Source organism: Pezoporus flaviventris, unplaced genomic scaffold (assembly GCF_033815535.1).
Source record: "Pezoporus flaviventris isolate CSIRO_AGI_PZ_B2104156 unplaced genomic scaffold, CSIRO_AGI_Pfla_v1 ptg000005l, whole genome shotgun sequence".
NCBI classification, from domain to species: Eukaryota; Metazoa; Chordata; class Aves; order Psittaciformes; family Psittacidae; genus Pezoporus; species Pezoporus flaviventris.
This window is the reverse complement of record NW_026892553.1, coordinates 9,866,792-9,893,980: the sequence shown is the minus strand read 5'-3', so window position 1 is coordinate 9,893,980 and position 27,189 is coordinate 9,866,792. Positions and strand designations below refer to the sequence as shown.

General features: G+C 40.4%; 1 protein-coding gene across 4 annotated transcripts in view; it reads right to left on the bottom strand.

The window, feature by feature from the left end:
* The window catches only part of AFF2 (ALF transcription elongation factor 2), a 364,050-nt gene that overhangs the window by 135,113 nt on the left and 201,748 nt on the right, over positions 1 to 27,189 (bottom strand). For all 4 annotated transcript variants that reach the window (XM_061445966.1, XM_061445969.1, XM_061445967.1 and 1 more), the window contains exon 4: positions 16,816 to 16,854. In XM_061445966.1, the coding sequence (XP_061301950.1) occupies positions 16,816 to 16,854 (39 nt within the window). The remainder of the gene's footprint in view (positions 1 to 16,815; positions 16,855 to 27,189) is intronic.

The window sequence follows — 27,189 nt, the reverse complement described above, 5'->3', positions numbered from 1 at the left end:
ACTTCTCAATATTTTTTCTCATACTGTAGCTTTCATGACTAATAACACTCATACTCTTTGCTTAGAGCATTTAGAAGACAATGACAAAAACCCAGCAGATCATGATTTATGTACTTGTTACTCTAATCAACCTTGTGTGTGTGAAGAACAACAATGCTCCATTTACAGTAAGAAGGTATCTCAGCTCAAGAGGCTGTTCTAGGGGGAGAGTGATGAAGCAACAGCACATGAACCCACCACTGAATTCCAATTTAACAAGTCTGACACAATCCTAAAAGTAGCCACAGCCTATATAACAGTGTGTCTACACTGTCAAATGATTTATCTCCCTTCTGGGTCCTGGGTCCCCAGGGGTCCACACTGTGCATGTAATAGTTAATTCCCAAGACCCCAGGGTAAAATAGGTTGGATGCTTCTCACCAAGGTGGATCAGGAGAATTTTCCTTAGAGTCCATCTCAGGGCGTCCGAGACAAACACATACCGACCAGGAATAATGACACTGAGGTAACTCCTCTTCCAATTCAAGAGAGGCAGCAGGCCTTACTTGCAGAATATTTGGGTTTGTTAAGGATAGGCCATAATGGCTGCATGAAAGGAGAGCATGATCAAAGCTCTGAAGTTTTGCCAAGCACATGTAATATGCTGGGCCATGAAAGGTATTCATATTTCCACGTAACTGTTCCTCTGGAGAGACTTATTGGTGGGTCAGGAACGCGAAACTGCCAGGATGGGTCAGACTCAAGGTCCCGCTCATCTGGGATGCTGGTAGACAGTGGCTGGTGTTGTGTCTTTCACAGAGCAATCATGAGAGTAAAATCCTGATCCTCAATACTTACTAATTCTCAACCATTTTGAGATCCTATCTGTTTAATACTGCATCCAGAACTGGATATTCAGTTAACACTAACACCAGTTTTAAGAGTCATAAAAGTTGGTCCATAAATATTCAGGTACTTACAGTCATGCGTACTAAACCAAATTCCACAAAGCTAGGCATCCTTCATCTGTCACTCCTAGACATTAGACTTTTAGGCTAATGATTTTGTTTCCCAATACATAGTACCAGGGTCTTGCTGGGGACAGTATGGCCAACGCAGTACCTCTTGTTCTTGGCAGCTTCTTGTCCCCACTGAGATGCATAGCCATATCCCACTGATTTTATTTATTCAAAACGATACTTGTTGGTAACCATCTCCAGGGATGGCACATCTAATTTTCATGAGGGCCCCAAGAGACAGGAATTATGCACTGAACTGTTAAATGCAACATCAAATCCTGGCAGTCCAACAGTATAATATAAACAAAGGCACAATAAGTAATAAAAAGCTAATTCTTTGAAAAGTTACTAATACCAACATATAATTTCATCTTTGCAATTTAAAAAACATTGGCAACATTTCTCCAAGTAAATAAGCAACTGTGTTTTGAAACTATTCACTGCTGGCACTTGTTTAAGGGAATTTGGTAATTTGTTCCATCCATCCTGAGCTTCACAAGCAAAAAAGCATGTCTTGAATTGCCTGTTTTCTTCTCTGAAACTTAGGGTTCACACCAAGAGGAGAGAAGAACTATAATTTACAGTTACAAAACAAGACTGCACCTACCCTGAGGCACTCCACTGTGCACATTTATACAATACATTACACCATCTCCTTTACATTGCCAGACACAATCATTTCACGCTTTTTTCATGCAAAATACAACAGTGAACTATGCAGTCACATCACAAGACCTTACCCATGTAATTTATTGCAAAATGCTTTTAATTTCTGAAGTCACTTATGCCAATGTCATGAAAATAAAATCTCCAAATTCAGCATCAGGCAAAATTGCATTATTAACTACAGAACTTCTTGTTCTGCAGGCTTAGCACAGAAACTGCTCAAGTTTTACATTGTGCACTAGGTTTCAGACCCATGTAACCAGCTTATAACACAACCTGACAACAAGATGAAACAGTCTAAAAAACCATCAGGAATTTGATAGCATCAACTTGTGCCAGAAGACACCAGCTTTAGTCCTAAAACAGGAGCATCAATTATCTGCAACAGCATATGGAGGAAATTAACAAACCAGGTTAGGCAACTTATTTGAGTTACAGCTGAGTTCTTTTGTGTAAGCCATAATTTGCTTTCATTAAAACTGGACTCCAAGTTGTTACTCATCAAATACAAAGAAGTAAATCTACCACACACTGCTGTACAATACACATTGAAATCTCTTACAAAAGCTGTTTTTTTTCCCCTCAAAATCAAGACTCTGCCAGATCTCTTTTATTCTGCTTACCACACAAGCACTATTGCAGCATGGGTTTTCCTGAGTGGGTGTGCCACTTCTTTTTCATGTTGAGTGTTTCCCTCTTACATGGTCTCATCAGCACCTCAACTGTAACGCCATTAAAACAGTAGTCTGAAGCTAAGTCATAGTGAAAGCTAGAAAAGCTCAAACCTGCCCTTACGGAAGCTGTCTTTTTCCATCATTTCATTTTCTTCATCTATGTGATGCTCTCCCTAAATGTCCCAGTTGAAAACTTGCTTCTCTCTGGTGTATGAAGAATGCACTCCCCCCCTACAGAGTATGATTATCTTCTCAGTGCCTACATCAGAGACCATGACTGCTTTGAGGGCAAAGACTCTCTCATTTTTTGTCTTATGCAATGCCTAGGGCAGTGGTGGAACTTCTGAATATTGGCTGGAAACTGGGGACAGTGAATACTGGCTGGAAAATCCTGAGTTAACAACATAGCCAGCTTGATTAGCATTCGGCAGGACCTGGATGAACAGAAAACTTCAAACCGAAGCCTGATCATTGGATCCTCTCATTTGGCACCCTGTTTATTTGGGTTTTTTTTAAGGTTAAAAGCTTAGCATGTTTGCCAAAAAAAAAAATACTATGGGTTCTGGCCTGTGACAAGGAGGTAGAGTCCTTGCTGCCTCTCACTCAGCCCTTTAATTCTCTTCTCTTAGAGAAAGACCTAAGCAGCCACCTGCAATCCTACTGTGTGACCTGGCATTTATTGTAGTAACTTTAGCCTTTGGGGAAAAAAAACAACAAACCAAACCCTGAATATTTCAGTCTGGATTTCTTTTCCTTCACTTGTGTCTTGAAGCAGGTCTGTTCCTGCATCTGTGTGTCCTGTAAACCATGACAACACTCCCCTTTGATTCACTCCTGCTAACTAACAGGTGTAGAAAAAATGGATGTATGTTATAGAAATGTTTTGATACAGCATGTACTTTTTTGGCATGTCAGCCTTACCCAAATAAGCCAGCTTAAAGAGTAAAGAAAACCGAAGCCAAAACGTGCTGAGGTCTTTTCTGATCTTCCTTAAGGTATGGAGGCTTTGGAGTATTTCTGGTAGGCAGATTCCCACTGTCACATGCATGTATTTGAGTCCTCATTTCCCAGCTTGTTTTTTCATAGAAAGCTAATAAGTATGAGGTTGGAAACATTAAATACTCAGAACTGTCATGAAGACATATGACAGCTGAGGTTGGTTGGTCCCACACAGAGGCCAAGTCTGAAATCAGCATGTTCTGACTATACACCAGATTAATATAGCCTCCTTCCATCCCTGCATTTTTTAAAGCTTTCTGACAGCAAACTACATAGAAACAAACTAATTCGTAAAAGCTGGGCTGAAAAAGGGCAAAGTCCATAACCTTCCTGTCTCCAAACACCGCACTACTTTTTCTTCCCACAGGAAAACCAGCAAGTAGCACACAAAAGCTACAGGGCTATAATGCTGCAAGTTTGCTGCTCCAGCATTTAAAAATCATGTATCTACATTACTAGACGATGACACGTATCATCTCTGTTGCTTCTAGATGGCCAAACAGGAATAGCAAACTGTTCATTAGTAATAGTTTATCAGGGGTCATGTGAGCAATCAGGAACAAACCTGGAGCAAGCCCAAGAAAAGACCACCCAGTAGACCCATGGTTGCTGGTAAGCTCTAAGCAGTTAGTGCTATTTGCAACTCCAGCTGGTGTCAAACACTCACAATTACCAGTTATCATACAAAGATGCAGTGGAATAAACCTGCCAAAGAATCCTTTTTTTGTTTGTTTTTTTTTTTTTTTAGTAAGAAGTGCAATCTATTACTGTGTTACAAGTAATTACCAACAGCAATTGTTGATCTCACTTTGCTGGAGAGATACAAAGGCTAGATGCAGTAACACGGCATTCTTTTTGAAGGGTTACTTGTGTTGTAAGTGAAAGACGCTATAAAATGACAATGCTGCTGCAAAGGAGACAGAATGATACATTGAGTCAAATTCCCAGGCTAAGTCTTTTCAAAGCACAAAAGTAGCTCCTGCATCCTTTCAAACATGATAACTTTCTTGCATTTTACATTGACCATATTAAGAAAAATGGTAATGAAGAGATCATGACAACTTCGTTTAGAAAGACAGAATCAACTAGGTTGGAAAAGACCTTTAAGATCATCAACTCCAACCATTACCACAGGACTGCCAAGTCCACTACTAAACCATGTCACCAACGGTCTCATCTACACTTCCAGGGATGGTTATTCCACCACTGCCCTGGGTGCCGGTTCCAATACCTGATCATTCTCTCTGCAAACATCCAGTCTAAACCTCCCCTGGCACAGCTTGAGTTTGTTAGCTTTTTTCTTTTTTTTTTGTCAGCTTACAAACCAGATTTGTAGTGATGCAGTCAATGCACATGAGTGACCTAAGCAGGGAGCAGGGTCAGGGGTGAAGCAGCAAGAATTCAAACAACCCGAGTCTCGTTACTTAGTCTGCTGTGGGTCTTTGACAGTGTTAAAATGTTCATGCTGTTTGATAACACCATCTCCTCTCTATTAAGGCAGAAACTAGCTTTTCAGACAGAGCCAGAGGAAGAAGCACTGACACATTCAGGGCGCATTCTTGGGTGTGTTGGTCGATGAGAAAATGAACATGAGCCGGCAGTGTGCGCTCGCAGCCCAGAAAGCAACCGTATCCTGGGCTGCATCAAAAGGAGCGTAACCAGCAGGTCAAGGGAGGGGATCCTGCCCCTCTACTCTGCTCTCTTGAGACCTCACTTAAAGTATTGTGTGCAGTTCTGGTGTCCTCAACATAAAAAGGACATGGAACTGTTGGAACAAGTCCAGAGGAGGCCACGAGGATGATCAGGGGACTGGAGCACCTCCCGTATGAAGACAGGCTGAGGGAGTTGGGGCTGTTCAGCCTGGAGAAGAGAAGGCTGCATGGAGACCTCATAGCAGCCTTCCATTATCTGAAGGGGGCCTATAGGGATGCTGGGGAGGGACTCTTCATTAGAGACTGTAGTACTAGGACAAGGGGTAACAGGTTAAAACTTAAACAGGGGAAGTTTAGGTTGGATATAAGGAAGAAGTTCTTTACTGTAAGGGTGGTGAGGCACTGGAATGGGTTCCCAAGGAAGCTGTCAAAGCTCCATCCTTGGCGGTGTTCAAGGCCAGGTTGGACAAAGCCTTGGGTGAGATGGTTTAGTGTGAGGTGTCCCTGCCCATGGCAGGGGGGTTGGAACTAGGTGATCTTAAGGTCCCTTCCAACCTTAACTATTCTATGATCTTTTACATGATCTCATGGGAGGCTTCTACTAAGGATGGGGAAGGGCTGGAGAAGGCACAGGAATGACGATGTGATATCCTCATGGCTTGCTGAGCATGTCCCAGCAATGGTGGGTCAACCAGTTTCACTTCTGTGGTTCTACTGGCACTGACACCAATGACTTTTAAAAGCAACAGCTGCCAATGAAAAAGTGGTGACAACTACTTTCATGGAAGGAAGCCTCCAGTGAACACCGCCCTGTTGAACCTACACTCTGTTTTTGTCTGAACTCAGGAACTGCAAGAGGCTGCTCTTCTGTGAGCGCCAATTTTCATTTGATTGGTACAACACTCCTTTTTCAGATAAACTGGCAGCTCAGACCTCTTACTGAAAAGATTATGGGATCAATAGTTTAGAAATTATGAAACACTGGAATAAGTGAAAAGGGATTAATTGGCTTGGTTAAAAAAAAACCAAACAACATTACTACTGGGAATGTTCTCCTACAAATCAAACACCATTTTTTTTTCTGAGTCTCAGAATATTTTTAAAGGTTACTGTACCTTGGGATACACAAACAGAATAATCTTTAGGAGGGTATACTCATGACAAAGCCCAAAGGGGCTTTTAACACCTAGAGTTTGTGCAGCAAAATCCATCAGAATATCTCAAAGCATTCCTCACAAGACATCAACACCTGCCATTTTCCAGTTTGGCTCCAGAGGTGGAATTTAGTCCATGACTTAAACCACCTGCTCAACCAGCACCATACATAGGGAACATTACACTGGCCTCCCCCTTTTTTTTCCAACCCATGCAAGCCTCTTAAGTCCATATGTGTCGATGTTCCTGTTTCACCCTACAAAGTACCAGTAGGTATTATTACCACCTCCCTCCAAACAGTATTTGCTTAGACATTCCACGGAAACTTTGGAATAGAAGAAATACTTGCTAAGAGCTGTAAACTGTTGAGAACAGGGTTTCCAGTGACACCCACAGCAGAGCCCTTGCCCTCAGAGGAGCCCTGGGAAGCAGTACAGAAACACTTGCAGCAGGGAGAATAAACACTGCATGCAGAATGTTGAATAAACATAAATCTGGGCGCTTAGGTCTGAACTTCAAATTCATGTCTGTTATCTCTTGCCTCTGAACAATGGTCAACAAACACCTCAATGCCTTGAACTAATAAAACCATTTTCCTTTCTAATGCTACAGCCTGACATTTTCTTCAGCTGAATTCTGGAAGGCTGTGTGCCCATATGACTGCTTTTAAATCATACAGAAATGTGAGAAATTCCTTGGGAAGAAAAAAGTAAAGGGCAGAAAAAAGGCAAAAAAATCCAAAAAGCATTCTGGTCAGATTTTCAAGCTATCCAAAGAGATTGCTACACAGCTGACATAAATCAATGTGGCAGGAGCTACAGGCTAATTAAACAAATGTGACAACTTTACTGTGACAATTTGAAAATGCTCAAAGCGCCTCTCATCCACAGTGTGCATTCTTCTCAAATACGTATTAAACCCCATGGATTGTATTAGGAAATTGAAAGGAACTTACATATTCAATAAAAAACACAATTATAAGCACAATTTGGAATATATGGCTAAAAAAGATTGGAAGTTCATAAGGTTTCTCAGACCATTAAGTTCAATGACACGCTTTCTTTAAAGAAATGTTAGAAATTTTCTATAGCAATAGATAAACCACAGTATGTAGTATAATTTTAAATATCTGATTTGAGGCTTGCTTTTGCACAATTATAACACCAATAATTCCAGCTGAAAACCTCAATGCATTTTGCTTGCAACTAATGGCAGAGGGGGCAAGGTTCTATTTTGCCACTTCATGGAAGGAGACCCTGTGAAGCAAAGGGGTATCTCAAAGTGATACAGGAAGATTAAAGGTAGGATGTTTTATCTGAGTCTGTGTATTCAAACATTTACCAAGAGGATGTTCAAAGAGCTGGGAAGATGGACCCTATCATTCTTTTACTGGCAGGTGTGAAGTGGTGTGCTCTGAAGACTCTTGACAGCTGAAACAATCTCCACAATTAAGAAGGAAGACACCTTCAGAAACAGCTCCACTGACTGTCCTGACAGTCTTAAAGCCCACAGATCAATGGCAAGAAAGACAGAAATTGCTCCCCTCAAAAAGCTGGCTTCCAGAACTGTTTTCCCTACAGAATGTGAAATTACTTGAACTTAAGAAAGATGATGACTGCAAGACTGCCTTCCCGCACCAGGAAGCTTCCCCAAACCCCATGGAGGCTGGCAAGGCTGACAGTGTCACCACATGACTCCTCCAAAGAGAAAGTCCACCTGCTTGTCCAGGGGATCTCTCAGGAAAAAATACTTCTTGGCCTGTAACTCAGCTGGTAGCTGGTGTCTGTATTCTTGCATTAAGAAGAGATTAGGAGTGACTTGGGTTAAATTTAGACTGCAGTACATGTAGAAAATAGCAATAAATATTCCTGATATCTGCTGAAACAGAATACTACCCCCCATCTCCTCTGAGAGCAACAATAAGGTTCAGACTTGTAACTTCAGTTTTACTCCAGATGTCATCTTTGTCCTGCATTATTTTCCTTCTAAGAGCACAAGAGCAGTGAAGCATCAATGGCTGCATCATGGTGAGTATATTTAAATCAGTGAAAATGAGCATGCCTCAAGTATCTGGCCTCTTTTGGGTTTTTTGTTTTTTTGTTTTTTTTTTAATTTCTCTAGTTCTTTCCTTACATATGTTTTCCAACCATCAGCCATTTTTTTTCAGGTTTGGATCATCATGGCCAGCTGAAACTTCAGAAGACAGTTTCAAAGAGGAGAGCTCTTGAAACTCTTTCCGAAGATTCATTCAGTTACAGGGACAGTCTAGGGACTGTAGTGATAGGACAGGGACTGTAGTGATAGGACAAGGGGTAACAGGTTAAAACTTAAACAGGGGAAGTTTAGGTTGGATATAAGGAGGAAATTCTTTCCTGTTAGGGTGGTGAGGCACTGGAATGGGTTGCCCAGGGAGGTTGTGAATGCTCCATCCCTGGCAGTGTTCAAGACCAGGTTGGACAAGGCCTTGGGTGAGATGGTTTAGTGTGAAGTGTCCCTGCCCATGGCAGGGGGTCAGAACTTGATGATCTTAAGGTCCTTTCCAACCCTAACTATTCTATGATTCTATGATCCTCCAGCCCCATCCTTCCCCTGGCCACTGCAAGTCTGTTTTTTCCTAGCTCTGTTTCTCTTGACTAACCACATATGGCCAATCTACCCTTCATGGGCCCCACCAGCTTCTTCAGCTGTGTTGACATACAGGGAGGCTTCCTACCAGGACTTACAACACACAAAACTTACCCTCAGGGCTGCAAAAATGGAAACCTTCCCTTTTGTGCGATAAAGAGGAACAGAAGATGCTATAGGCTTTGTCATTTCAAACAAGAATTGTTTCTAAAGCATACATTCATTTCAGAAAGCCTAACTCGATTTTAATATGTTTCCAATGTCTTCATTCTGTGCCTAAAGCAATTTGTTATGTAGAGTACACATTATTAATCTACTTAAATGAAAGGTAACATTGCTAGCAGTTTAAACACTCAATGCACATATTTAACAATGTTTCATTCTGACAGCACAAGATGAAATAACAGAAATGATTAATCTGAGACCAAAGCAATATTCTACTACCTATATTTCAAAATAGGGCTAGATTTTATTTTTAATACTTTGGCATTAAGATGTGCAAGTGGAGTACAGGAGCTTCAGATGGCTTTTCTGCTTGACCACACTGAACACTGTGCCACTAGATGCTGTTACTGGTCATTTTGGAATCAGCAGCAGGACTCCAGGACAGGCACACAACAGGCTCTGCAGTTCTTATCCATGTTTTTATACAACATAAATCTGCGCAGTGTCCTTAAGGGAGGATACCTGATACAGCTACAGCCTAACACTGTAACAGTGTAGAAGTGTTCAAAATTTGCCATCCAGTTCAGCACCCGCAGCCTTGTTTGCTCATGGGAGCGTACAAAAGGTCAAAGTGGATGTGACATCCCAGATTCCCTGGGTCTGTTTTCTCTCGCACTTTCACTCAAAGATAAGGGAGCTACTCTTTATTTACAATGATGAAAAGGGACGGGAAGTCAGGTCCCATGACTCTGCAAATCTGGAGTAGGAATCTTAGTTTTATGATACTGTCCACTCAAGACCCCATGAGCTCATCTTCCCACATTTTTTTGTCTCTTTCATTTCAGTTATTTCTGGAACTACAAAACTTAGAAGTTTTTTGTTTTTAAAGTAGTATATAAACTGACCCAAACTTTTAAGTGATGCAGAGGGTGCACCTGGTCTTCCGCAGAAGTTGCTAAACTACTATCACTTCCTCCACGGCAGTGACCTTGCTGAATCACTTTCTTCTTTGAAGTGCCCTTTTAAAAAAATATTTTGTATATTCTCATGAAATATAATTATTTTTATCATAACAGTGTACCAAATCAGAGTGAGGATGCTGTAACATGTTGCAATGCGTAGTGGATCATTTCTGAGGTGACTGTCAATGAGGGAGAGAAAATAAGGGTGGCTGTTTTGGTTCAAAAGAGATACTGAGCATTTGGAAAACAGATAAGAATTAAGACTTTTTCCTTTAGTCATTCTTTCATTCTCTTCAGGAGCAGTAAAATGTGTCTGAACTCTTGTGATGTCAGCTCACTTTACAATAATTTTAGTAGGGATGGTAAATCTGGCAGTGATAATCAAATGATACAATACTACTGAAATCAGCAGTATTTCCATTTGGTAGTACAAAAATGTATGTTGAAATATTATGGTTAAGGAGATAAGAAAACAGAACTGAATAGTGAGTTCGAAATAGGTGCATTTCAATCTCTCTCTTTTCCTGAATACCTTTTGTAATCTTTTTTTATTGTTACAGTGTATACAGGCTGCAACAGACCCACATCATGATCAGATTTTACATTTCAAAGTTCTTTGCTAAATATTTCTTTAATACTGCTACAAAAATAAAATCTTTGATAAATTCCTGCAGGCTGGAATCAGATCTTGCTTGTCTGTCCTGACAAAGGTCTAATCTTTTGCTCTTTACATCTTGACAAGGTATTTATCCCTATAAAAGGCAGGTGCAAAACACCTTTCGAGTACAGGAAACAATGCACACCCATGTGCATCTGTCAGATCAGTCAACCTTTCCTCCCCGTCACCTCTCCAACAGCATGTAGTATCTTTGCATTAATCTGGCAGCACAAAACAGATTTATAGTATACATCTACATCACAAGTGAACTCCTCTCATACCTAACTTGGGCCATGCCAGCACTGCAATGGTGGCCTACAGAATAAGCCACATAAGCTGCGTCCTCAAGCACTGACTCATGCCAACTTCCTACTCAACTAGTCTAAAGTTAATGCTGAGGTTTCTACATTATGTACCTTCAATTTAACATAGTCAGCTTTGGGGTAACACTCCTGAGGTGCCTTTCTCATGCACAGCACAATAATGTTGTCATGGTAAAGATGAATGGCCAAAAACTTGAATAATCCTGTTCTGCTGTGTTCATGTGTAGCTCATACTGGCCAAAGCAAGCCTCTGGGTTAAGGGTCTACTCTACACTGGGAAGAACTAAGATTGCTCTCTCCAGCTCCAATCAAGACTACACTGTGCTATCCTCAAATGACTCCAACCATTAATTTCTCTGTGCCTGTGTGTATATGGCTGGACAGCTCACACAAAGCTGGGAAAAGGCTTCTTTTGACCTTCCTGAAATTGTTGCTGAACACTTGTGGTGGTTCTGAGACAAGAACTGAGCTGATCACCTTCCAAACCAGAAATGAGCTGTTCTCAAATACTACTCAGCATTTCCATTTTCTGGGGCAAGCCTACATCTAGAGAGCCATCAGAGCAAAGGACTAGATGCTGCTTTTATGTACACCTAAAGTAATGCAGGGGTAACTCCTTTTTATTTAATAACAGCAGCAGCAATGTAAGTTGGAGCTGCTGCCAATTTATACCAGTGTGGGAGGAAGAAGAATTCAATGAACTCAAATGAGATCAGATGCCAGTGGAATTACCCCTTGATTTATTTTGATGTGAGAGCAGAAACTGCCTCCATTGACAAAATGCTGATAAAAAGCTGAAAATTCAATGGCTTAGAAATTGCTGATATTAATTGGTTTTATTCCTCCAAATCTTCATATACATAAGCAAAGTCTAAAGAAAAAAAAAAACCAACCCAAAACTACTGTTGCAACACTTTGCCTTCGTCAAAACAGGCTATTACCCATTTTTTACATGCTTCCAAAGGCTGCACACCAGGCAAGGGACAAAGGCCGCAGATACACATTTACACGTGGGTTAACTTTTCAGTCCATTTTTTCATTTCAGTAGAAATAATAAATCACCTTATCCTGGAGAAAGAAGCAGCTTGACAGAAAACATACGGTGCTGGGCTATTTTTATAGCACACCTAAGATGTATAGGGATTCATTTATTTACTCAGCTATTTAAAAGTGGCTACTCTTACTCATTCTCTGGACAGCTAAATGCCAGGTTGCTAAGTTACTGTTACTTGACATCATCTCCTCCCCAACGTGTTTCCACAGTTGACAGGTTCACATGATTTACTAGGCCAGTCAGCTCGTTATTCACTTGTCCAATGACGTCTAGATGGTCATTTGAAATTCACATCATGTCCTCCTCAGCAAGCCCCCAGATTCTACATGAAAATATTTAAACTGCCCATGAGTTACTAAATACATTTGCGACTACACTGGACAGAGTACCTGTGTTTTTCAAAGTACAATTATTAAAATTGGGTGTACCATTGTTCTTCAATGTTGGTTTGTATTTTGAAAGAGAAAACTACTGAGAGGCAAATAACAGTCTGTATCTATTATAGTCTAATTTTGCTCTGTGAGCAGCTCACCTCAGCTATGGATGACACACATTAAATTTGTTAGTGCTTTCAATTGGCATAAGGAAGGTAATACTACACATAATTTGCCTAGTCAAGGGCATCTTCACTTGCTGATCAATTTACATATTCTCCAATGTCATTAGATATTACCTAGTCATCAGATGAATAGAAGACTATACAAATTACAGACTTCGCTCATTTAACTCTAGTCATTTTATACTAATTACAATCTGAATTATATTTAGGATTTGTTTTGCTTCCAGACTAGAAAGCCTTTAATTAATACCACAGCTGTCCACATAACATCAGAAGAGTCCATCTAGCTACTTGATGGCTTACTACAATGAATATGCATCTACAAGAGTTATTTTGTTCCTTTAAGCAGGGACAGATTTTTAGACAGCAGTGCCTGCCCAGATGGTTAGCAACACAGACACAAAAGCTTTATATGTACAGACCAGAGCCTCCCTGCTGCAAGATTACATCTAATCGATTGCCTAAACACCTAGCCCAAAGTTTCAATTTACACTGCAAGTCCTCAAGAACATGTAGTTAAATAAATAAGATTTCCTTTCTTTCCCGTGTAATGTTGTATGCTTATCACCTCTCTGCCCAGAAGTCAACCAATGCGAAGGGAGGTCCCTACTGTGCTCATTCTAGGTAGAAACAGGATGTCTGCTGGTTTGCACTGACACACAGCCCTATACTGGGACCAGCAGAACATGTCACATAACATGCCAGGAGAGCAGGGAATGCTGATGGAGCACTGGTACAAGTGGCACAAGTAACAGCATCAGAACACTGGCTTAAAATGTCATTTCTATTGCCCCATTTGCACTTTGTATCACTACTTTTCAACGAACTCATTTTTCAATGGCTGCACATAGCAAGTGACAACTTAATTTAAGTCCATATTAATATAATGTGAATTACACACTCATACACTGTTAAGTGCCTGTCTTCCATATTACCCACACTTTCAAAGCCATTATGCAGCTTAAAAAATAAGCCACATTTTGGAACAGAAAAAAGTGTACTGACCACCCATGTATTCACCTTCATCTTTTAATTTGCTATTAGCAACCTTTATGAAATACAAATCTCCTGTACTACCTTTACAGCTTGGCCTTAGTTATTGAAGAGAGATTATTTTATTATTATTAACAACCTTTACAGCCATCATGGTTAGGAAAGCAAAATCAACAAGAGACCGCTCTGCCATTAACCTTTGGTTATAGTATCAGAACAGTCCTTAAAGCATTTACACAAGATGACATAAGTGGCTGACTGTTTCAGGAAATCTGAAGGACTATGAAATTTTGCCTCTGAAGACTCAGGGGTTTGAACAGACTCAAGACCTTTCCCCTCTCTCTGATGAAAATTTTTGACCATAAACTCAATTAAAACTTCTTTTTCCTAAAGAAAAAAAAAAGAAAAAAAAAAGAAAAAAAGGAAATAAAAGAGAGATTAGGAATTGCAAACCTCTACAATTACAAAACCCATTAATCAAGTTCAGCTTGAAAAAAGAGCTCTGTAAAATCAGAGGTCACAAATCTTAACATGGTACCTCTTCCTTGTAAAGTCTAGGAAAAAAACCTAGAAGAATTACTGTGTCTTTCAGAGGGGTGAAACTGAATTAAGTCACTTAATCCCCTGACTGAAAAAGAGACAAAGGAGCAAAATTCAAGGCATGAAATGATCTCTCCCAAGGGAGAGGGAGACAGACAGGGCTGGGGAAAGGCAGGCAGCAGCACCTTTCTTCCTGCACTTTGGGGTGCACAGTTCAGGAGTGGATGTGGCTTACAGCAGAAATTGCCAGTAGTTGTCAATGGTTTGGCTGGTCAAAATGCACATTATTACAGCCCCATCTGTCTACCTTCAGAACCCGTCTTGTAATTCCTCTTGTTTACCTCGGCAACACCCCTGACAGGATGGAAACGTTAATAGCCTAGATTTTACATGGGGAAACTGCCATCAGGGAGCAGAGGGCCACACTCCCAGAGGCGCTTCAGGGTCTACATAAATGGCCCCAAAAGGCCAGAAAGGATCTGTCAGAGCTAGGAACTTAATCCACACTCTTAAAGCACAAATAGCTGCTGAAACCAAGGGTCATCCTTTTATCTGGAGCAGACAACCTGAATCTCCTGACACAGGCCTTCCACGGGGAGCCTGAAGATTGGATTTTGACTACTGCTGGGCATCGCATTCTTTTATTTTCTCTTCATTGCCTATCAAGTAGAATATGATACTCTGCATGCAGCCAAAACACATTTTCCACTAGCTCATTCTGCATTATAAATTTGAGAAGAACAAAGTCACTAACAAAACTGAGGTACGTCTACTTCCACGTGTGCTTCAGCCACCATACAAAGTTGAAAGCCTAATTTAGCTGCCACTGAAGGCAACCAGTTGGGACTGGGACTTGCTGGGCCTTTGATGGGCAGCCTCAGAAGTGGTTCTGTGATCTGCTGCTTTCTCACCTAGCTGCACATGTGGTGAGGTCCCACACTCACTGCTCTGTGCCAACCCTGTACCCAGCACATGTGGTCTCATGCACTCAATATAGCTTCTGGCTACACCTGTAGCTGACAGGTTTGCTCCATGTCTGAATGGCAAGGATGGGCACCGGGAGCGCCTCCAAGCATCTGCACCCAGCCGTCAAGAAAGATCTGCTGGTTTATACCCCTCTTTCAGTTGCCCATTATATGCTCTTGTGAGACAGATCACCAGAGACATGGAAACCTGCTACATCCCTGCTCTGTCCACCCCAAGTTTAACAGCCTACTGGGACCAGCTGCAGGGACTCTGAAGTTCATCCCCATCCTCTGCTGTCATCATCATCAGAATCCTGCACTGATCACAGCAGGTTTCAGAAGGAAGCCTAGGACATTCTGACTCTGTTGACTTAAACTGCAGCCATGGGGTAGGAAATAGTATCACCTCCTTTTGATTAGGAAAAGGACATTTCTACTTCCTATGATTTATATACACTGTTCCCACATTAAAACTGGCACCTGGTTGATTGATCCCTGAAATTCACTACATCACATTTCTTTTTGATGCTGTTTACTGGACAACTGCTTTCCCCAGCTAACAAGTCATTCATTACAACTATAGTAAAGAACCTAATTGAAATATATAAACAGGGGAAGAAGACATTTACAATGTACCAAGTATTTCAAATAGCCTTGCAACACTTTCTTTGCTTTTGCACCCTTAGTGTCCAATAGGTACTAAACCCCTGTTCACTTTGAGGGTTGAAACTAGATTTTATTTATTAGCATGCATTCATTGCTTCTGGGTACACATGCAGATGTATACTCCTCTGTTACTGCAGGTCTGCACGTGCATGCTTGCCTGCTGGTTCAACATACTTCTGCAGCAACACTGGCAACCTATAAGGACATCAACAGCATCCCGAGATAACGTGTGTGCACATAACAGAAGCAAGTTTCCCAAACTACTTAAGTCTGGATTGCAGTGGATACTGAGAAGCCCATTTTATAAGTAAGAACAAGTCCATGTATTTGCAAGCAAATTGACACAATTGTTACAGATGATTTGAGGTCTGTACCAGCTGCTCCTAGTGGCAAGAACATGGCCAGCACAAATTCCTATTGAAATTTTATACCCTCTACACTGAACCCCAGGAAGTTGACTGTCAATCCAAGGAAGCAGCTCTGACAGATGAGAGATAACCCACGAGGACAAAAACCTAAATTCCAGATAGGGACTGCTGGGTTGCAAACCTGACCCCAGACAAATCTCACTGCCAACAGGGGATGTCAAAATTGGGGTGTCTGAGGAAAAGCCATTCTTAAGTAATGCAAATTTACATGTACACAAGTTGTGCACAGTCCCCTTTATTATATGATCTTGTTACAATTAAACCATGCTCAGTTAGAATGGTTTTAATTTTCTGCATTAAACCACTGACCAGAGCTCCTGGAAAAAGAAATAACCGAGTGTTTAACAAAACCATGAATGATGAGCAACTGTAGCTCGGGTGAATAAGGAAGAAGACTGTAGGTCAGTCTATGAGTGAGAGAATTAAGGTAACTCCACCTCAGGGTAGGAGAGAAATATGTCCTGGAGAGACTCACAAAGATTAAGAGCTTAAAAACCCCAGGAATGTGTGTAAATCCTGACTGCGACAAGCTGACAGATGCAGAGTATGAGGTGAACTAACCTTACTCACTAAGGAGCACCCTGGGCCTACCACTTGCCTGTGTGTTTTTAATACAGACCCACTAAAATGTTATTATTTACCTACAGTGTTAAAGACAGCCATATAATTCTTCTCCCTGAAAGATGAAATAGCAGCACTACAGCTATACAGAAAAGCAAAGGGTATTACTCACCCGTAATATGTCTTCCACACAGCTGGAGTCATTGGGAACCTAGGTGCAAAGAAAGAATGTTTAGTCAGGTGCTTCATGCAAAGTTCAGTGACTACAACCACAGAGCTAAACAGGTAACAAGCCTCTGTTTGAAGACTGCTGTATCCATGCTTGCTGCCTACCAGATTTTCCAGTTCAGATCAACATAAATCATCAGCAAGATCCATTTTGTCAAAAGTTTTTTCTTCTGCACTGCTTTGTGCTACTAAGAACACTTCTGAAGCAATAAAGTACTCTGATTTCCTCACAGCTGAGGACTGGCACTGGAATTGCCTGAAACTTCTGTATTGAAGAACATCCCGCTGCTACTCCTATCAGCAGCCTTCAAAGAGAAGGCGAGGTTTGGTTTAACTTGCTGCACGCTGCAGTGAAGGACAGAGGTGATAACAGTTAGGAGAAAGCTGTTATCATCAACTATCTTAACCTACAGCTTAATAGGCTAACAGCCAAGGCAGCTCTTAAAACTTAAATACATACTGTAGTAAAATACTGGTTGGACTGTAAGGGTGGCTGATGATTTTGTTGTCTCTCACTTCATCAGCCTGTCACAGGTTAAGTATCCTCTGAACAGCACAGGGGAATCCACCTCAAGAGGCTTGACAGATACTCCTTTTCCCCTTAGAAAGTTGCAATATATCTATACACACAACCATACCCATGCACACACAGAGTTGTGCCCTTAATGCCTTCCAATTGAAAATACTCATTTTTAAATGGTACTTACAGCATGTGCCACAATCCCTCATTCCAAGAACATGAAAGAGCTCAAAACCTCTGACTACTGTGAACAATTACATAAACAACAGGTGGACCCATGTGTACAATCATTTTGTAGCACTTGTAGGTAGTTGTGATGGGCTCTTATCACAGGGATACAGCAGAAGAGAAGAAACAATATTTAGGAATGTACCAAAAACCAGGTAAGCACTTCATGAATATTCAGTGACACTTTTCTGCCTGACACTTCACTGTAGTGCCCTTGTTAACTAGTTTGGTAAAAGACATTCATGACTAAACTCGATCCCTGTTATCCTAATCTGCTATAGAGCTTGACCAAAAGCACTGACCATGGCTTTCCTCCTGTATTTCAGCCAGCACTAAGCTTCAAGAATAAATCCACACAGCTACAAAAGCCGAAGACCAGAATGACCTATTAGATCACCAAGTTCACGCTCTGCTAAAGTAGCACATTTTCCCTGTTTCTTCTTGTACTATCACTAGTTTGACATAGAAACTGTAGGGAAATGGGTCTCCCATCCCTTCCCTTAATAAAACACGGACCAATGCTGTAAACTGTTCAGCCCTTTTTTGTGATAATTGTTAAAATTTTGCTTTCAGTGATACCTCAGCCTTTCTGTAGAGCTCTTCCCACTACTCATTTCTTCCCTTCATATTTACACCATGCACACACATGCAGAATTTCACTTCACTTTTCTCAAAGGATGAATGTTGAACTTTTGCCTTCTTTCCTGATACACATTTCCCATCCCTGTGGCTTATTTCATCACTGTTCTCTGAATTTCCAACAGTTCATCAATATCTTGGTAAAGAAGTACTCAAGTGAATATGAGTACGCTGCAGGGATATTAGTGATTTTTATCTCCTTCAGCAACTATAGATTATAATTTTATTTTCCATAGCATCACTTAAAAACACTCAACTGACCAGAAAAAAGAACCTTACCTTTTGTCCCTAGTTTCTACTCTGCTCAAATTCCACCTAACAAACCTAGCTTGAGAACTTTCAGTGGATGGTCAGCATTAACTGCAATAGGCACGCAGCTCACCCTCATACCGCACAACTTGATATTCCAGTACTTCACTGGCCTCCCTTCATCCACCAGCGTTTCACTTAAATCACTTTTTTCCCTCTCAATACCTGTAAGTCCCTGTTTTCCATACCCCATACCAACTCTCCATTCAGTGAGGAATAGTTAACTTTAAGACCAGCAAGCACCAATATTACTACACTATGCAGTGGGACAGTGGGAGTACATACGTCTCTAATACATTCCTGATTTTTTTTTCAATGAAAAATTAGTATGTTGGAATATGAGAAAACAAAACAAATACTCCCCCCATCAGCTAGCACACCAATCACAAAACCTTTCACAGCAGTAACAGGAGCAGCCCAAAACCCAGCCAAGTGAGTCAAGACTGGGAAGAGTGACAGCAGCAGAGATACAGCAGTCTTCTCTTTATTTAACACCCCTCCCTGCCATTATACATGCCATTTTCAATGGTTAACCAAGATACCATGTGTATTCTTTTGTTTAGAAATGTCTTAATTGTCATAATCCTGTTCCTGACTGTTAACACAGTGCAGAGCATGTTTTAACTTGTTTCACAGTCCTCTCACAATTCACAGCCCTGTTTAAGTTTATGCTACTTCAGAACTAATGATGATAATAACAATAAACATACCATTTTACTTTAATAAAGCCCACTATATATTATGCAATCACAATCAGCTTCTGCTGGCAGCACTTGCTAATAACTTTAAATGCTTATGCATCAATTTAATTGCTTTAATGGCAAAGAAGATTTTAATGGCTTGACAGAACTTTTGTTCCCTTTGGCATTGCTTTGTTTTGAATCACTGGTATTAAAGTAATGCAAGATGTCAAAGTGCTGTGATTGTCATCTAGGGAGAACCAAGCAGGAGCTAGCACAAAGAGGAAAACATTTAGATTGATGCAAACATTAAAAGAATAATTATTACAACATAGCTATCGAGAGAAGATCAATGTAAGAGTCTTTCCGTACATTACTATTAGTGGATTTCTAAAGAAATGAGACCATTTTTCTAAATTCATGCTACAGTTACACATTCTAAGAGACTTGAAAGGCACAGATCTATCCTGGAAAGAAAACGAAAAAAGAAAAAGAAAAAAGCAACCTTTCAAAGTGTGAATCAAAAATTGGAAGTTTAATTGTCCATAAACACTTGCATTCAGCTAACAAGTGCAAGCAGTCCCCCATGGCACACCATGGCACCCATGCAGATTCATCAGGACAGAATGAAACAGAGCACATACAATATTAACCACCTTCTCCAGTGCTAGTGCTATAACAAACTGTAATTAGAATTGCCGTTAATAAGATGCCATGTTCCTCCTGTAGTTTAGCTGAGATGGGACACCCATCCATCCTACTACTTTCCTAATCTAATAAAAAATGAAGTGGTTTAGGACCCATTGTGTGATTCTCCACCCTTCTCCTCTTCACGTTTCATCAGTAACCTCTTAAAAAGATCACAGCCTGCATTTGTGCATGCTTTTGGTGATTTTCTTCCTTTGTGAGCAGCATAGTCTAACACAGCCAAAAGGACAGAAATGTGGCTTCCATAAGACTGAGTACTTGCATTTCACATCATGAGCTCTTCTCTCAGACGGCAGTGCATTCGTGAATCCCAGACAGAAGTGAATATTACCTAAGCCGTAGACAGATGTCCTGAGGTAATAAAACTTCAATCAAAACAAAACCAATTCAAAATAGCTATATGCTATATTGAACTCATCTTCCAGTTTCATTTTAATCTGGCAAAGCTCTTTTGCATCAGAACACTTCATGTTTACTTTTAAATACCGCTTGCTAAAAAAAGGGACAGGTCAGATGATCAAAATATTCCACCTAATACAAGTCAGTGTTATAAGGGTCTCTTCATGTTTCAGACTCACAAGAGAACAGAACAGAACTTAAATGATGTGGAACCAAAGGTTTAATGTATGGCTTGGGTGGCTCAGGGCTAAACTTTAAAGGGAGGGAAAGAGGTCAGAAATCTAAGAGTGAGGGAACAGTAGCTTTTAATGTTATGCAGATCAAATGACATTGGGTGAATGGTTATAATATCTGATGAGTCATGTTGATCTAACCTTCCATTTATTCATTCAACAGTTCCTTGACCAGTCTTACCTCCTGGACAATTTATAACCTGGATGAGATCAGATTTTGTTTTTGCAGCACAGAAAAATCATGCAAGTTTCTTTTCCCTGTAATTTACATCCAACAGCAGGCATTTCTCAGAAATGATAGCAACAAGACCTTCTAACAGATTGTCAGAATAGTTCTGAAAATTCAAATGTAGAGTCAGAAAAAAGAAATACATGATGAATAATGTCTTTGTCAGAACTGACCAACTACATTCTCATCTGGATAAACTGTGAATAATCCCTCTTGCTTTACTGATGCACATTTGGCATTCAACAAGTAAACGCTTCTTCCTATCTTTATTTTACTGGAAAGATAAATGTAGCATGTTAAATGAATGTAGGAAACCCACTCTGATTTTTTGCGTATGAGCACCTGTGTGCTTACACATCAAGAGCTCAGCTTTCATTGTCATCTCCTTTATCAAGGAATCTATTTTGACTATGGGGAGGTGAAGCTCATACTACTGTTTACTCCTTCGAACACGAATTGATTTTTCACTTGCTAGCATGAAAAGATCATGTGCATGAGCCTTGACTGATCATTTCCAGCGTGCACTACATGATTATAAGAGGAAAACACTGAGAAAACCAGAAGCAGACTGTCCTGGGTTCAGCTGTTTCTCCGTCTTAATAGCTGGTGCAGTGCTGTGTTTTCAACTTTAGCCTGAGAACAACGCTGATAACACACTGATGTTTTAGTTGTGCTAAATAATAATTACTCAGATCAAGGACTTTTCAGTCTCATGCTCTGCCAGTGAGGAGGGGCACGGGAAGCCAGGAGGAGGCAGAGACAGGTCACCCGACCCAAACTAGCCAAAGGGGTATTCCACACCACAGCACATCAGGCCCAGTATATAAACTGGGAGGAGTTACCTGGAAGGCCCATATCACTACTCGGGTCAGGCTGGGTATCAGTGGCGGGTGGTGAGCAATTGTATTCTCACTCCTTGTTATTTCCCTTATCATCATTATCATTGGTGGTAGCAGTAGTGGTTTGTGTTATACCTTAGTTACTGGACTGTTCTTATCTCAACCTATGGGATTTACATTCTTTTGATTCTCCTCCCGATCACTCTGGGAGCGTAGTGTGGAAGAAGAAGGGTGAGTGAGCCAGCGGCTGTGGGGTTCTGAGTTACCGGCTGGGCGTAAACCACAATACAGCCAAACCAGGACTGTCGCAGAAGCCTTATCCTATGAATGCCTTCAGCTCCTGCCAGGCTTCCTATTAACAGAGGTTCCAGAAGGGCTTCCATATATAAGACATTGGACTAGATGATCTTTGAACATCCTTCCAACTTATGAGATTCAACAAATCTAAGAAGATGCAATACTTTAGCTGCACCTGAATGGAGGACAGAGCCATGCTTCCCAACATCAGCTTTTCTTTGATGGCCATCAGTATGTCCTTACACACTCAGGCTTCATTTCCCCTTCTCAGTCATTTCTACATCTTTTCTCGACCTGCTGCATTTCAGACTGCAGCCCACCCCTCAGCTGCCACCTGACTACACATTTCTCCTCCTGAGGCAGACTGTTTCACATGTATTTGAGGTACACCACTGCTCAGTCTTCCTTGGGTTGTTTCACAGTTCATGCTGTTGTCTCTTTCTTAGCTCGCTAGTACTTCATCCCCAAAGGGTCATTCATGTAAAAGACACCTGAAATACATGTCAAACTAACCTCACTAGATGGAAGGATCTTGGCTCTTCTTTACTAACTTTGGTGCAAGCATGTAAGAATGGGAGCAGCAAAACAGCAAGGCATGAATATTGCAACCTGAGTGGATTTTTTTTTTCTGGTGTACTTAATATTCATAAGATTATCACCACCATATATTAGCACTGTATGTTTGGGCTCTGGAAGTCAAACGTGGTATTAAAAAAAAAAACAACCCCCAAAAAAACAAGTTAAATTTCTCCCTTGGTATTCAAATACATATATGCATTTTTCACAGGGTTATTAATTCTCAAGGGAGCCATTTGTGGGGCCCAAATAACGTATAACCACTGTTTTCTTTTAGTACCTCCATCATCCTTGAACCAGAATTCCATGAGAAGACTACATTTCCCATTATTTCTGCCCCAAAAATATCTCCTGGGCCTTATTAAAAGGTCTATGAAAATATATACTTTATATATATGTGTGTATATATATAAAATTAAGAGAAAATTAAAAACCTTTGCCTAAAACAAAGTAGACCTACTCCACTGCTCCCCCTCAATTCAAATGCTGCAGAAGCAGCTGTGTCAAATACACATTTAGTGGAGAACCTGAAAACAGGGAAAAGTTTAAGGACTGGGTCAAGTTAATTTGTTAAGCTAGGACAGCCTGGGCTGGGGTCACTGCTGCTCTTCCAGTGGTGGATGGAGAAGTTTATGCCTCTTCCCTTGAGTAAAGCACATTAGCAAGGAAAAACAACTTACTAGTGTGGTCCAAAACATGACTGAACCAGACGCCTGCTGACTTTAGCAAACTTGCCAAAAGGTCTCCAGTTCAGAAGCCAAAACTGCCACAATGGGTACCTTTAGTTTCATACAAAAGCCAATGACTCCAATATGCTCCTCTCCAGTCACCTGGAGCCAGACAGAATGGTGCCGTTGCACCAGGCTGGGACACTTGGGTGCTAGCCCACAAATCAGAAGTAATTATAGCTTGATTTCTCTACAAGGAACTTGGCTTACAATGACTTCTCAGTCAGATCAACCCCAACTGCAAGGACGTTTTTTCACTGGCATTTAGTTCTGCTACAGCAACTTTTAAACTAGATTGACCTGGATGTGACAATTAGGTTTTTCTTGTTCTTCCCAGTGCATGTTGTATTTAGCCCATGTTTTCTTTTTCATTTCTTTGATGTTTTCTTCTAACAACACCATTTCAATGTTGATCAGCATGAGTCAGTCTCCATGAAAGCACAATATGCTGATGTTCAATTTAAACTCAATGGTTCGTCATTATTTTCATGCAGTAAATTGCCAAACTATTAGAGAGAGAAGCCTGATAAAGTGATCTCTCACTTCAAGGTCTCCTGGGAGTTTTTAATGTAGGTAAGGCTGCATATTTTTCTTCTGGAATATTCTGAATGTACTATTTAGAAGCTCACCATGATGATACAGAGTAACTGCAACTTGCCCCCAACAAAAGTGTCATTTGCAGTCCTTCATTTGTGAGCAAAACACTGGCTTGCATAAAAGCTCTTACAACCATTTAATACTGACAAAGAGAAAGGAATTTTAGAAATTAACATTTTCTTTTTTTTCATCTTTTATTTCTTCCTTTCTCTCTCTGGTCCTCCTCCTCCAACGACTGCAATGACTTACTTATATAAAATAAGTACATTTTCTATTACACCTTGGTATTTTCGTCTTATTCTGGAAGAGGTTACCTTCTACATTTCTATTAAACTGATGATAAAAGGCTCCCTGACCTAAAATGCCACCATGCACTTGTCCACCTGAAACATCAAAGCCTGACTACCAGACTATGCAACTGTCTAGTGCAGTGAGATATATGGTGCAGCAGAAATAAAGATCAAGTGTCTGTTTCTTGTCTTACTTTTACCAGTGTGAATGAAATCTAACTCCTCTGAAGACAGTGAAGCAGTTTAAGTATAAAAGGAGTGTGAAGAGAGCTTGGCTTCCAAGTCTACTTGTCCTCAGTTAGAGGGATGTAAATTAGACACCGTATTTACTCTCTGTGTAACCCTTTGAGTAGAACCTCTTGGAAATCATTCAAAATCCCTTTACTATACAGACACAGCCAATTTAATACAACTTGGAATGGATCTCCTTCAAATCTATTTCACACAAGTGGAATTTGGTGTCTGCTCCCAGCCCATGGCAGCACGAGGGCAAGCAGTGTCAGGCAGGGCTTGTATAACTTCCTGCTAAAATAGTAGCAACGTTGACAGGTCAGAGTGTGGTAACACAACTAAAACTCCCCTGGTGTCAGTAAAGTTGCATCAGTGTAACCTGGAGCATTATGCAACCTCAAGAATTCAGACTATAACATTTCCTGCGGTTTTAGAGAGGAACCTTTTCAAGCATCTATTTACATCTGACACCACGTTTACTGTAGCTACAAGAATATGGTGGGTGACTGCTGGTTGTCTGCTCCACTGCGTTTTTTTGAAGCAGGTATGAATGTCCTCACTGAAAAATGTACTCCTGGGTATAATCTGTACAGTAGTTTGCACAGCTGCAAGGCCAATGCTGGGAACCAAATGAATCGCTCAGAGCTTGTTTGCAAATTAGTTGTTTTCATACGTTCCTCTAACACAGCCACCACTTGCAGTTCGTGTCCTCAGACTGTCTTCAAAATAGAGGGCCAGAATTCAAAGGACAGAGACATGTTTTTGCCAGCGGGAAAGAAAACAAATGTATTCTGAAATATCTTAGGGTTTAAATAACGACACTACCTGTTAGCATAACTAGTCCACACAAATACATTTTTTTACATAAGCTTCAATCAAATAAATGAAATTCCTATATGAAATAAAAGCAATTTTCATTTTATTAACAAATTAAATGAATGATTATGTCTTTATTCGGATTGGATCCAAATTCAGACTACATTAAGAGCCAGATCTTATGCTCATTAAATAGTAAGACACACTATAATCTCAACTGCCACTGATTGTCATGGTTATCATACAAAAGGAGAGCTAAAATAACACTTTTTGGACAGTATGGAACTTAGAACAAAGAAAATCTGATTTTGAATGGGATTTTTATGGCCTCTCTTTTAGTTACATTTCTAATTAAAATGCTTTGATCTATTAATGCCAAGGGACGCTGCTAAATGTATTCAATGCAGAAGTCACATACTTTTCCTCAGCTCCCAAAATCTCTTAGATCTGGGTGCACTTATGCTGCATGCAGTTAAACCCCTCACTAAAATGAAAAGATATCTAAGAATAACTCACTTCCATTAGATTTATAAATCACATTAATTAATTCTACATCTCCAGTGGTGTAGAGACCAAACTCTAATGCGAGATCTAATTAAAGAAAAGGGGGAAAAAAAATTGGAATTGAAACACAGAAGTAACTGTTTAGCCTCAAATTAATGAGGCGCTATGCTAAGCAAGAATGTCCATAAATCCCTAATGAGGATTTTAAACACATTAAAACTTCCTAATACAAAGTGTTTGCCTTCCTTTTATCCAATAACAAATAAGCCAATAATTTGCTGCTTCTAAATGACACTATTAACTGTCATGGCATGTTTTATTTGACAAACCCTCCATTCAAATACTGTAAAACCAATTAATTTGCCTGCTGTGAAATGTGTTTCTTGATAGCTTTTATGTGATTTTTCTTCTCAAAGAAATGTAAATAGGAAGTCAATGTAGGTGCCTGATTTTGCTTAAAAATACCCTGCAATAACTATAGATTTTCTAGTCAGTTTGCATTTCAAATGAATTGAAAGATAACCTCCATTTTCAGGTCATCAATCACATAATGGTCTCCTGATAAGTAAACAGTTACAGAGTAATAGTTTTATTACTAGGGAAATGGTCCCATATTTGAGCCGTGATAGTTGCAAAATTACCACTTTGTTCTGTTATAAATAATGGGCTGCACTTGGGTGCTTGGCCTCTAGCCCTCCCAGGCAGCCGGCAAGGTCGGCACTGCATGGCCATAGAATGCCTTCTGCTCCTGCACCACATTTACTCCCCGCATCTTCCAAGTGTGAGGATGGCAATGTGTCACCTTTTGGGTTTTGGTCAGAAAAATCTATAGGACAAATAAAAAGATAATTCTGTGGTTTCAGTGGTCCCCTGGGCCCCACTTAGTAGATCTCAGCTGAGAAAAGAAAGAGCATGTTACCACTGCCTCACAATGACGCTGTATCTGAATCTCCAAAGCTTTTCCAAGGTTTTCTCATCAGGAATATCAGCCTACTAAAAAGTACACATTTTATACTTCAGAGATACACTTTTTTTTCCAGCCTGCACCCACTATGTGAACTGAACTGTGCTGTGAATTGAAGGCAAAGTAGAGGATAAAGCATGGCATGCCATACTTTATGGGGCCTAACTGAATGCCAATTAATCTTTACAACATATGTACACTTCTATCAGCTCTTGCATTGCATCATGATCACATGGAGACTGTGGTTTCTTTGCCTTAAGACGTGAACACAACTTGACAAAAAACCATGACACACCACATATACATAGAGAAGGAACAGGGAATTAAATAAAACAAAGATGCCTACCAGCGCGAAAAAGGACCTAACTGCTCACTTATTTAATCATCTGCAATAGATTACCAACCAGAACTGGATAATTTATGCAGCAGGCCATGACAGCTGATTTCCAATTTGCACTATCTTGTACATGTATTTCTTACTGAAAAAAGCAAAGACCTGCAACCTCACTCAGGAGGGCAGCACCAAGGCTG